Raw genomic sequence first — 13,197 nt, forward strand, 5'->3', positions numbered from 1 at the left:
CCGGGGGGGTGAGGGGGGGTTTAGGGTTATTATGAGGGTTTCGTGGTGTAGAGGAGTTTGGATTTTGCGGGTCTCCGGGGTTTCTTAGGGTTTAGGGTTTAGGGTTTGTGGGTTTAGGGGGAAAATGTTTGCTTTTTGCTTTTATGAATAGTACCTAGTACTAATCTATGTTGTGTATCTGTGTTATAATATAAAATGTATTTATACTCTTATTTATTTATTTTGTTATTATTATTTATAGGGGTTTAGAGTTATTACATCAATTAAATACGTCGAGAGAAGAAGACTTCCAACTCGCTAAACTTAAATTAGATGATTGGAGAAAAGCTCTTTATTCTAAAGTACCCAACAGCTACAGGTAGTGTGGTGTATATGCAGCTACATGCATGCATGCATGCATGCATGCATGTATAAGTTCATGTACATCAAATTGACTGCAGCCACATGTATATATATACACGCAATTGCATGCAAATGCAGCAGGGGTAGCACGGTGCAGTCTTTGCCCATACGTATTTAATATGTATGCATGTATATATATCCATGTTTCCCTCTCCTACGCCTACCCGTCCTACTCCAAAACCTATAAATTCCTCTTTCTTTTTCTTTTGCTGCTGCTGCTGTTGCTGTTGCTGCTGTTGCTGCTGTTGCTGCTGCTGCAGAGTTCGTGGTGCTCCATTACAATATAATACATTAGACTCGAAATGGATATCGGATTCAATTATTCATCAAGTAGAATTTTTAGAGTCAAGAGATAGAAGTGCATCTTTCTCTATTGCTACTTGTACATATAATTTACCAGGAGAATTATGTAGTACTTATATTTATCTACTTCTTTGTCAGAAAGTAACAGAAAGAGAAAGAAGAAGACTTCTTGCTGCTAAAGAACAGGTAAATAATAAATATATTATGTATTAACATGTTTATTTCTTATATTAAGTGTCTGTCTCCTACATACGAGTGCTGTCCGTCTCCTTTGCAAGCGTTGGAAGTTTCTCCTTCTTTTGCTGCTGTCTCCCCTGTACCTTAGGAGGGAAGAGAAAAGGGACAACGCCGAGCTCGAGCAAAGCGTCTTAATTATAACAAACAAAGGAGACAGCCAAGTACGATACTGATAAGGGTTTAGGGTCCTTAGAAGAATGCCCCGTCCACGAGTATAAGGGTTTAGGGTTTAGAAGGTTAGGAGGTAAACCCCTTCTGCTCAAGCAATGTTTTAGGGTTTAGGGTTTAGGGTTTAGTGTGTTTGTTGCAGGGAAGATATCATCAGAAGTAGAGGAGGGAGGAGAGATGGAGGGGGCTGTAGGAGAGGATAGGGAGTTGGGGGTTGCTGGTGGTGCAACAGGAGAGGAGGGTAAGGAGGAGACAGGTGATGGTGATGAAGGAAATGGTGTATTATCTGATGAGGCATTAGTGGATACAGGAGAAGGAGGAGAGGGTAATAGCAGCAAGAAAAAGAAGAAAAAAAAGAAAAAAAAAGAACATAAAAACCCTAAAGTTAAAAAGAGACACCCTAATTTATTAGGAGACAGTCAGATAGGCTGGTTCGATATACAACGTAATTATTATGACGAAGAGGAGACACCTGACTTTAAATCTCTTATGCAAGACTTAGAGGACTCTATTGCTGAGGCATTACAGTAAATACTCACTGTCTCCTATTTAACTGTCTCCTTTTTATTCGTCTACTTCTTATTTGCCCTTATTTGTATCCCATTTATTTGTCTCCTATTTATTTCTTTACTTTTTATCTAACCCTTATGCAAGAATTAGAAGACTTTATTGCTGAGGTCATACAATAAATACACACTGTCTCCTTTTACTGTCTCCTTATACTGTCTGTCTCCTTTCTGCCTTCTATTATACTTTTCTACATTTTGTCTCCTCTCCTTGGGTCATCGCTGCTGTCTCCATAGGGATTAGGGTTTAGGGTTTAGGGTTTTGTTTGTTTTTTCAGCGTTAGCCCCAGCCGTGTGCGAGGGTTTCAGGCGCGTTACTATGAGAAGAGAGTAGTGTTTGCTATACACCCCGATCCTCTTTTCTTAGGGAAAAAGGAGGGACAAGAAGAGCAGCAAGAAGGGGAGACACAAGAGACAGATCTATCAAACCCTAAACCCGTAGGGGCCCTTAGTCCCCTTGTCCTTATGGAGGCCCTCAGCCAGCTTACAGAACAAATGCTGCAAAAGAATGAGGTCTTCGCAGATATTACAGGTCCTAAACCCTAAACCCTAAACCCCTTTGTTTATGTATTGTGTGTGCATATCTATGGACGCTGTGGGCTTGACGCTGTCTGGTGTCCTCTGTTCCTATACCGTAGATGCACTCTCCTAAACCCTCACTTAGTGTTTGTGTCTAAACCCTAGAAGCTAAACCCTAAGCCCCATTGTGGCTCTGTCAATGTGTCTCCTCAACTGCACCAGCTGTACTGCCGTTGCTGTTGCTGCTGCTGCTGCAGGTGGCGGTGCTACCTTCGGTTGGGACGGTCCCGGGAGCCGTCCCTACTGCGACGAGAAGGAGACAGTAGAGGATGGGGAACCGATGGTGGCAGAAGAAGGAAAAGAGGAAAAGAAAAAGAAGAAAAAGAAAAAGAAACATAAAGATAAAGAAAAAAACAAAATAAATGATGATGATGTTAATTTACACCACGAAGAAGAAGAAGAAGAAAATATTTATCCTGCACAAGCAGCAGAATACAGCAGAACCCCTTCGCCGCCAGGTTCACCTCCAGCAGCAGCAGAGGCAGACCCGATCCCTGCTTCTGCTGCTATTGCTGAAGCAGCAGCTGTCGCCCCAGCTGCGGCAGCAGCAACTGCAGCTGCTGCAGCTGCTGCTGCAGCAGCAGTAGTTGCAACGGGAAAGAAAAAGAAAGACAAAAAGGAGAAAAAGGAGAAAAAGGAGAAAAAGGAAAAAAAAGAAAAGAAGGAGAAAAAGGAAAAGAAAGAGAAGAAAGGGAAAAAAGAAGAGAAGGAGACACCAGAACCATCAGAAGAGATGGTGTCTCCGCCGGCATCACCCAAAGAAGCAAAGAGAGACACTCCTCCAGTCCCTGTAGCATCACCGAAGGAACCCTCACCTGTCCCCAGTCTTAGCAGCAGCAAACCCAGCAGCAGCAGTAGCAGCAGCAGAAGCAGCAGCAGCAGCGACCCTCTGCCACCTCCACCTCCCCCCAAACCCAAGGGCCTCAGCTTAGCCGCAGCAGGAAGAATTGCTGCTGCTGTAACACGGCTAAGAAGACGCCGCTATCCTCCACCATCAAGCAGCAGCAGCAGCAGTAGTAGTAGCAGCAGAAAGAGCAGCAGCAGCAGTAGCAGCAGTAGCAGCATCAGCAGCAGCAGCATAAGTGAGACAGACTCGGAGACACGAGAGCAGGAGCGTATGTTGCGTGCGCAGCTGTCCGAGTTATGTCGTCAGCAGCAGCAACTGCAGCAGCACATAGCGCAGCAGCAGCAGCTGATGCTGCAGCAGCAGCAGCAAAGTTCTTCGGAGACGAATTCTCTGTCTGCTTCTCTCTCCTTTGGTACTGCATCTAATGCAGCAGAGTTGCGTTACATTAGCTCAGACGAAGACGAGGAGGAGACAGAAAGGAGACAGCTACAAGAGGAGACAGAAAGGAAACTAAGAGAAAGACTATTAGAATTAGAAGCAGCAAAAGAAGAAATGAATGAATTAAAGGAGACACTTAAATTAACCAAGCAGCAGCTCGCATACACCGCAGAACCTGTGCATGCAAAAGGTACGCCACGCGTAAACCCTAGATCCTAAACCCTAAATTCTAAACCCTAAACCCTAAATATGAAGGTGCAACAATCACCCTAAACCTTAAATCCTAGCCCGTAAACCCTAAATGGACAGTCCCCTTCTTCAGCTGTCTCCTTGCTGGTAGTTGCTGCTGCTGTTTATTATAAACATTTTTTTCTCCTCTCTAGGGTTTAGGGTTTATAAGGGTTTCAGTTTTATCTGCTAAACCCTAGGGTTTGCAGCATTTATTGTGTGTCTCTTCTTCTCTACAGAGCTTCAATTGGAGTCTCTCCGCGACAACAGCAACGAGGAGACACTTTTCCCTCTTATCCCTTCCCCTCCCCCATTCTGCTCTTCTTGTATATCTTCAAAACTCCCGCAGCCGATTTCTGCTGCTCCTGTGGCTGCTGCTGCTGCTGCGGATAACAGCTGCTTGCCTGTAGGAGACAGTGATCATCCAGGGCATGCATTTGTATCGCTGCGCACGCCTTTGCTGCAGCAGCAGCTGCTGCTCCCGCAGCAGCAGGAGGAGCAGCAGCAATCGTATAACCCTTGGTGGTTTCTGCGTAAGGCCCCAAGGGGGCTGCAGCAGCTGTCTCTCTTTTCTGTGGGAGCCACAAAGGAGACAGATAAATCAAAGGAGACAGATACATTAAAGGAGACGGATAAATTAAAGGAGACAGATACTACAACAGGAAGGCCTTCTATCAATGAAGAGACAGCATCGCAGGGACACTTCTCTTCGCCTGCAGAGGCTGCAGCAGTGCTACAGCAGCAGCACGACGATCTCCGTATGCAGCTGCTGCAGCATAAGCAGCAGCAGCAGCAGCAGCTGAGGCGGCAGCAGCTGCTGCAGCAGCTGTCTAGACAGCGCAAAACCAGAGGGTTTGCCCCTAAGCATCCTTCTATTGCCTTTAAACCCCGACAGAATAAACAACAAAAAGGAGACAAAGGAGACAGAGAGGACACTAACCCTAATGTCTTGAGGGGCTTCTTTAGTAGCAGCAGCAGCACTAGCGGCTACAGCAGCTACAGCAGCAGCAGCAGTTACAGCAGCAGCAGCAGCAGCTACAGCAGCAGCACTGAATCAGATCAATCAGACTGACAGCAGAGAACTGCTGTCAGTGTTTGTCTTTCTTTTTTATGTTTAATGTATTTTAAATGCAGTTTTTAGTTCACTATATATGTACATATACATATATGTGCATATATATACATATTTATGCGTATATATACATATATCTACGTATATATACATATATGTATATGTACGTATATATAGACAATTGGCATAAGAGACGCCAAGCTCGTGTTTAACGGGGTCTCTGCACAGCAGATTCTGCTGTTTCCCTGTATGCAGCAGCGCAGCAATGCTGCTGCTTGGCTGCATGCAGCGTTTATTTGAGGTGTACAGGCGGCGTGCTGCTGCCTGGTGTTTGCCTTATATGTGGGGTTAGGCATTGCATGCAGATAATTAAAACAGAGAAATAATTTTTAATGTTTAAGGGGAGTTAGCAGTACTAGATAGAGGGCAAAGAAGACCCTCCTTCATACCAGCAGAAGCAGCAGCAGCAGCAATGGCAGCAACAGCAGCAACTGGTGCTGCAACAGCAAGCAGTCGTTGCCCGAGACAGTGCTTGAGCTCCTTGCTTTCGGGGCAAGACATCTAGCAGCAATGAGCTGGCTTCTTTGCTAGCTAGCTAGCTACCAAATCAGTCCGCTAGCCAGCTAGCCACCTAGCTAGCTAGCTGGCTACGTATCCTCTTGATTGCGTTTTTTTGGGTTTTTTGAAGTCTGTCTTGTGGTTGCTGCAGCAGATTACTTGGCAGCAATGCTGCTGCTGCACTTGGCGGGGGTCCGTACAGCTAGCTAGCTAGCTAGCTAGCTAGCCAGTCATCTAGCTACCTACCCAGTGTCAGCTAGCTACCCAGCCAATCAGTGAGGTATCTATGTACCTACCTAACTACTGAGGTAATAGTCCCTCTGAAGGGTAGAGAGCAATCCAATTGGACTGCTGCAGGGAAGAACTGTCTCCTTTATTGAAGTGTCTCCTTTTACATTTGTGTGGGGATTTGTGTGCATATCTTATGCTGTCTCCTTACTTTCTATGGACCTGTTGTGCCTATCCTCCTGTCTCTATCTATGTCTCTGTCTGCCTCCCGCTTACCACGGGGTTTAGGGTTTAGGGTTTGGGGTTTAGAGTTCTTGTTTGCTGTTTCTCGTTGAATTTGTTGTGTCTTGTTCTGAATTCTTTTATTTATTCCTTCTTTCTTCTTTTTATTTTCTTTTTATTAATTCTTTTATGTATACTTTTTAATTAACTACATGTTATTTCTTTATATAGCAGCAAGAGAAGCAAGACAAACATCTACAGGGGAAATAAGCAAAAGTTGCATTTTTCTTTTTTGTATATTTTCTGTCTCCTTTGCTACATAACGAGCATCATTTAATGCTTTTTGTCTCCTTTCTGCAGCAGCATCAACCTTTTCTTGCAGCTCCTCAGGAGACAGGGCCTCACCCTGTCTCCCGTTGTCTCCTTTCTGCTGCTCTTCCATGAGCAGCGGGCTAACGGTTGCACTTGACCCAGCAGCAGCAGCAGGAGAAGCCTGATGAGCAGCAGCAGCAGCAGCACGAGTAGCAGCAGCCGCTGCTGCTGCTGCTTCTGTTGCAGCTGCATGCGCTTGTAAGATCTGCAGCTGTGTTGCTTCTTTAGCTGCAGAAAGCGCCCTGTCCGCATAAAGCCGGCTCTCCTTACGTAGATAGTCCTCTAGGGGGCCCCCTGCTGCTGCTGCTGCCCCCATAATATGGGCCCATATAAAGGAGACGGGGGGACAGCGGGGACCCAGAAGGGAACCTGCTGCTCTCTGCTGCTGCTGCTGCTGCTGCTGGTTAGAAGGGGGAGACTGATCCTCTCGATCTTCTACAAGAGACAGCAGAGTCTGAAGGAGAAGGTTTGGTGGTACATTGATAAGGAGACAGGAGAAGGAGAGATATCTTAGGGGCCTCCTGTACCTTCTTAATCCCCAAGGAGGAGGGGGCCCCTCCTTGTGCACCTGAATAGAAGGGGGTGGCCTGTTAGGGAATTTAAAAGACTGCTTCTGCTCCTTATGCCAGCCCCATAACTGCAGCAAGACAGGCAGCATAAAGGAAACAGCTCGAGGAGACACTTCTTCCTCCTTTGCCTTTTTCTTTAAACGCAGCAACTCCCTCGCCACCAGCTGCTCATTAAGAATATCTTGTACCCTCAAGAGATCCTTCACTACCTCCAAAGACACAAACACCGAGTTCCCTGACACCCCAATACCCTCTTCTTGAGGGACCCCTTCAGGGGCCCCTCCAGGTGAGCTTTTGGGGGCCGCTTGGCCGGGGGGACCTCGACGGGGGTCCCATCGGGTGCCCCTTGTTTGAGGCCCCTGTTGGCGGGGTGATAAACTACGGTCTACAAGCGCGCGGGTTTGCAGGAACTCGCGCGTGCATAAGCTGAAGAGATCTGTTCTTGTAAGCTTGGGGGGGCCCCTGTACCCTCTGCTAGAGCTAAGAGAACCCTCAGGGCCTCCCCATACCGTGCCACGCTGTACAGACGAGCTGGCAGGTGACAGTACTGCCAGGAGGTCCTCGTCGCTAGGGATCGGCAACTCCCAGGGATTTGGTGTGGGATTCTGTTTAGCGTTGCAGCGCAGCAGCAGCTGCAGCAGCAGCAAAGAGAGCAACAGCAATTGTTGCTGCATGCAGAGGGTCACTTTTAGACAGGAGAGGACACTGGGGGATTTTCTATGTCTCTGCATGTTTATTTGCTGTTGTATCCAGCAGAAGCCTATTAATACTCTACACCGTAAACCCTAAACCCTAAACCCTAGACTCTAGACCTTCCTGTGAACCTACACCTGAACAGGCTCTACCCGCACTAGTGCGCTTTCGTAGCCTTTTGTTGTTTTACACATGAATTAATAAGTCTATTGCCACTCTTCGTTCACTTAAAAGGACATTTTTTATTTTGCTTTCCTTTACACTAGCAGTATCTCGCCAGTGCCTTTGTGCAGCTGCCTCCAGTCCCGGGGCCCCCCACTACCCTAGGGGCCCCTGGTGACCTTTTGGGGGGCCCCCCAACCCCTTTGGACCCCACGGAAAATTCTTTGGATTCAGAATTGCAAATTATATATAAATATATATAAGAATAAAACTAAATGTATAGGGAGGGGAGAGGCTCTGAGGTGTACAGACAGGTACAGCAACCCTAGGGCCTCTTCCTTGTGCAATCCTCTGCTTGGAGGGCCCCATAAGACTTTCTGTCCCTTTAGGGTTTAGGGTTTAGGGTTTATGGATTGCTGCTGTTATATTGGAGGATTACTAACAACAGAAACGGGCCTTCATCTGTGAGGGTACCTGGACAGGGTTGTGTTGGGGGGCCCCCAAGGGGCCCCCCGAACACAACCCTTTTTTGGCCCTCTCCTTTAGGGCATCTTTATCCCTTAGATGCATCTCTAATGAGTAACAGGATATTTCTTTGGGGGTTAAAACCCCTAAGGGGTGCCTTCTTCTTTTGTTTATTATTTGTTGCTGCTTGTCTGCTGCACCTGGCGGCAGTGGTGGCTGTGGTCAGCGCCAAGGGGCCCTTATCTGCAACAACAGCAACAACAGCAGCAAATGCAACAGGAGTAGCAGCAAAGGGATCGGGTGCCTTAGGGGCCCCCTACCTCTCCTTCTTGCGGCCCCCTTCTATGCAAAGTGTGAATATTCTAACGAAACACTCGAGGGCCCCCCAAAGTGCTGTGAGGTCTTTAGGTAGGTCAATTAGCTGCAGCTGAAACAAGCACAGCAGCAACAGCAGCAGCAACAGCAACAACAACATGAACAGCAACAGTAACAGTAGCTGCAACAGCAGGAGCAGCAGAAGCAGCACGTGTTGGTGTATGGTGTTCAGGGATTCCTAGTGTTCCTGCTGATGATGGCCCAGGATCTTCGAGGCGATGGATAAATCTCTACGAAAAGTTCGTTAACAAACCCTAAACACTAATCGCCAAACCCTAAACCCTAAACACTAATCCCCGATCCCCTAAACCTTCACCGCCTCCCCTCTGTCTAAATTTTTTAAGCTCACTCAGCACAACAGCAAACAGAGAGTACTTGGCATCCCTGTAGTGTGCACTGTTTCCTACACCCCTAATACAAGGGTTTAGGGTTTAGGGTTTAGAGTTTAGGGTTAAGGGTTTAGGGGTGGCTTGCAGGCAACGTGCTGACCGCGTTCTCTTTTTGTTTTCGGAGTTGAACACGGAGACAACAGAAGAATTGTTGTCTTCTTTGCTGCTGCTAGAAGAATCAGCAGATAAAGAAGGAAAGAGACACAGCCCGGTGTACCTGCATATACACTCCACGGGGGGACCTATAACACAGGCACTTGCCATCCTAGACCTCATGCAGGTATGACATTGCTGCTGCTGCTGCTGTTGCGGTTGTTGCTGCTGTTGTTGCTTTTGTTGCTGTTGCTTAGAAAAGGGAGTTGTTACATTCGGCTCAACACGACATATTAGCGCAGCAGCATCAGCAGCATCAGCAGCAGCAGCAGTAGCAGCAGCAGGAGTAATAGCAACAGCAACAGCAACAGCAGCAGGAAGCCGGCATATGATTGTTTGTGCTATTTGCAGCTGATGTCAAGCCCAGTGTATACAATAAATTGTGGTCTTTGTGCTTCTTCTGCTTCTTTACTACTGGTGGGAGGGGCCCCCGGTAAGCGTTATTCTTTAGAGGGCAGCAGGGTACTGCTGCACTTGCCTATGGGGACCCTTGGGGGCCCCCTTTCTCAGCTAACCAAAGAAGCACAAGATGTCGAGAGGGTCCGAAGCCAAATACATAACCTCTACAGGTATGAAAAAGTACCCAGCAGCCCCCAGGGACCCAGCAGGAAGGGGGCCTGCCCTCTTGGGTCTGCATTTTTATTGGGGCCCCTAATAGTACTGCAACAAGACAGCAAATGCATGCAGGCAGAGGCAATAGTTTGTCGAATAAGAAAAAAGAAGAAATAAATGTGTCTTTACTGTTTAAATATAATTAAATTAATCTAGTTAATTAATTTAATTTAATTAATTAAATATAATTAATTAAAAGTGGACGGACCGGGGATCGATCCCGGGACCTCCTGAATGCAAATCAGACGTGATACCACTACACCATCCGCCCTTAGAATACCAAGCATTTCTGCTGCTGTTGTTGCTGCTGCTGCTGCTTCTTTGTTTGTTTGTTTGTTTGTTGTGTTTTTGTTTGCTGTCTGCTACTGTTTGTTATTTGTTGGAGGTGGTCCTTCTTTAGTGGGGTTATTGCAGTATTGCTGGTGCTATTGTTGCTAATGTTTTTCTTCTTATTGCTTCTGTTGTTTTTGTTACTTTTGTGTTGTTTTGTGCAATTTTGTTTGTTGTTGTTACTACTGGTTAGTGTCTATTGATGTTTGTTTAAGTTATATGCATCTGCATGCAGTTTGTTTTATCTCCATTATTGGGTTCTATCTCTACGTTTAGTACGTTATTATCCTGGTGTAGATACACCTCACTAATGGCATTTCTTGTGCTTTGCTGCAGGAGATATACAGGACAATCTGCTGCTGCAGTTACCTCACTACTTGCAGAAGAAAGATATTTAAGTGATGAACAGGCCCTACAACAAGGGATTATTGACTCAATTATTCCTATTACCAAGAAACAAATCCTTAATAAACAGCCAGTACAAACAGCAGACAACAACCTGCAGAAGAAGGAGGGGGGAAGGGGGGCCCTGCAAAGCGGCCTGGTGCTAAGTGCTGGGGGTGACCTCTATGGGGGCCCCCCAGCATTACACACCAAAAAACACATCTGAGAAAACCCTAAACCCTAAACCCTCAAACACCCACCATGCTAAAAGAAACGCTTAATTCCCCCTACAGGAGCTTTATATATTATAAAGGGTCTCCGTTTAGGAGGCCCCTGGTGCATGGTGGGGGGCCCCACATGTTTCCCTTCACTGTGGGGTATTGGGTATTAGACAGCAGCGAGTTGGTGAAGACGAATGACATTTGAGGTGTACGTACACCTCAGTTCTCTCCGTTGGCCTCTGTGGTGGAGCTGCTGGTGGAGGCGGGGTTGTTCGTAGCGTCTTGATTTTTGTTTTTGTTGGTTTGTTTGTCTTCTGGTAAGGCAGATGAGGAAGAGGAAGAAGGGCCTCTATTTAGTTGTAGGGTTTGCGTATCGATTGTTAAGGTGACGGGGCCGTCGTTGTATATCTCTATGCCTGACATTTTAACAACATGTTAATTATTAACTAATAATTAACTAATTAATCAACTAATTAATTAGTTAATTGATTAGAGACTTAATTAAGTAATTAACTAAATTATTAGGAAACAGGCGACAGGTGCAGCAGAGACAGGGACAAAGACGGCTGCAACAAAGACCAGTACACAGCTGCAGAAGAGACAAGGAGACAGCTTACGCATGCGTGTTTGAAATTGTCCCGTTTGTATTTTTTCCGGTTTGTATTTCTTCTTCAGTGTATCCACAAATAAATCATAGAGAGGCCTCGCCTCGTTAGGTGATAGCGCTGCACAAACCACAAACCCTAAACCCTAAAAAACCCTAGACCTTAAAGTGCTGGGTTCAGAAACAACAAAGGCCCAGGGTTTAGGGCTTTCTTGTCTAGAGACTAGGGTTTAGGGTTTAGGGTTTAGGGTTTAGAGCGGGCACCAACCCTAAACCGTTGGCTGTACACCTCACCCGCAGAGAAGTCCGGCTGAAACCCTTTCTTTGTTTGAGCTTGAAGCGTGAAGTTGGAAACCACCAAAACCTCTGTCACGCAAACCACCACCCATGAATTTAGGGTTTAGAGTTTAGGGTTTGCTTAATGTTTTAGGGTTTAGGGAGTATCGTTTGGGGTTTTCAGCTGTGTGTCACCGAATATTTTATTGTATAGGGCGGTCGAATTAGTGCATGGCACAGAGACAGCACTGCAGGTTAGGGTTTAGGGTTTACCGTAGTCCATGTCTACGACACTCTTCTGCCAGGGTTTGTCCGCTGCGTCTGCTGAAAACAGCAAAGAAGGAATTTGGATTTGCTGATCCTTGGGGATTATGGTTTATGGGTGAAGGGCTTTAAGATTCTGTCTAGGGCGCCACGAGGGGGAACGGGCTAGGGTTTAGGGTTTAGGGGAAAGGTGGCAAAAAAGGGGAAATCAGATATAGGAGACGAGACAGGAAATTAACAAGCTCGCATGCATGCATGCATTCAAGTACAGAGACAAGGAGACAGAGAGACACACTATCTAATATAAGCAAAATGAGGGGAGACAGCTGCAGGAGCAAAAAAGGGGACACGGACTGCAAATAGACTTACCCCAAAGCCTCGTCCCTAAACACTTTTTGACGCCATAGTCTAAATCAACCCTGAAAAACATTTGAGGTGTACAGACATCTAAAAACCCTCTCTAGTGGCCCTACATTTATATTCAACTATAAAAAGCGTCTGCGGTGTACTGACACCACAAAACCCTTTTGAAGTGACCCTCTATTTACAGTGTATAGACACCTCAATACTCTTCAAGCGTACACTACGTACAACACATCATATGCCTCTGCATACTCCACCTCATCCTAGGGCTTAGGGTTTCAGATCGAGGGTTTAGGGTTTAGGGTTTACCTGTGGTCCTTCTTTCCAATGCCCACTAAACACAGGAGGCCCTTGCCGATCCTCGCGATTTCCTCGCCCGTCTCCACCACCTTCACAGCTGCTCCTTCTACCCGCTGAAACACCAACTTCATTTCCCCTAGGTCTTAGGTTTTAGGGTTTAGGGTTTCGAGTTGTCGATTCCGGGGGCGCCGGAACAGGCGCATACACCTCAATTGCCTCTCACTTCAACATAAAGTGGTCTTTGAAAACTGATGTTTATGAGTTGGAGATAAAAGTTTAAAAGTGGAGGCTGGTGGGCCCTCATGGGGGCCCCCTACTGGGACCATGGGGGGCCCCCACCAGTGCTAGTGCCCGACGATTCGCCCATGAACAGCTTGGAACGACTATCTAAGATGTTTCCAAGATTAACATCAATTAGAAACCCATTTTTATTGAGAATTAGGGTTTAGGGTTTGGGGTATGGAAGATTACCTTTGCCACTAACTCTGTGCAATCGATTCCCTTTGGGTCTCGACTGTCCCTCGTCTGTAAACCGTTAACAGTAAACACTACACTACACCCTATGCCCTGGGCTGTGTTTAGAAGACACGCTCATTCAATGCCTCTGCCAAAGTCGTTGTAGCTGTTGTTCAATGTGTCACATGCGGCGCTTTGATGAGGTGTATGATCACCCGAAAGCAAAAGCAGAGACGCGGCACAAGATCACCCTTTACAGCCACCTGATCCATCGTCTGTTTTGCCACTGGTATTGCTGTTTCTGCTGCTTCTACTGCCGTCTCTCCTGCTACTGTAGTTGTGGGTTTACAAGTGCACTGGG

General features: G+C 46.5%; 3 protein-coding genes across 3 annotated transcripts; 1 reads left to right on the plus strand and 2 right to left on the minus strand.

The window, feature by feature from the left end:
- Positions 1–1,030: 1,030 nt before the first annotated feature.
- EMWEY_00016770 (hypothetical protein, conserved) lies at positions 1,031–4,840 on the plus strand (the record flags this gene model as incomplete). The annotated part of the gene is made up of 5 exons (XM_013479788.1): positions 1,031–1,103; positions 1,253–1,637; positions 1,955–2,208; positions 2,453–3,730; positions 4,008–4,840. Coding segments are annotated over 5 exons (2,823 nt in total), but the record flags the coding sequence as incomplete, so codon positions are not given.
- A 1,231-nt stretch (positions 4,841–6,071) lies between these two features.
- Positions 6,072–7,520, minus strand: EMWEY_00016780 (hypothetical protein, conserved; the record flags this gene model as incomplete). Its single annotated transcript, XM_013479789.1, has 1 exon — positions 6,072–7,520. The coding sequence occupies one exon, from the start codon at positions 7,518–7,520 to the stop codon at positions 6,072–6,074; it is 1,449 nt and encodes a 482-aa protein (XP_013335243.1).
- Positions 7,521–10,554: 3,034 nt separating this feature from the next.
- Positions 10,555–12,511, minus strand: EMWEY_00016790 (histidyl tRNA synthetase 2, putative; the record flags this gene model as incomplete). Its single annotated transcript, XM_013479790.1, has 6 exons — positions 10,555–10,574; positions 11,191–11,298; positions 11,472–11,543; positions 11,727–11,774; positions 12,087–12,136; positions 12,390–12,511. 6 exons carry the CDS (start codon positions 12,509–12,511, stop codon positions 10,555–10,557), a joined length of 420 nt encoding a protein of 139 aa, XP_013335244.1.
- Positions 12,512–13,197: the final 686 nt, after the last annotated feature.

Source organism: Eimeria maxima, genomic scaffold (genome assembly GCF_000499605.1).
Source record: "Eimeria maxima Weybridge genomic scaffold, Emw_scaff138, whole genome shotgun sequence".
NCBI lineage: Eukaryota > Apicomplexa > Conoidasida > Eucoccidiorida > Eimeriidae > Eimeria > Eimeria maxima.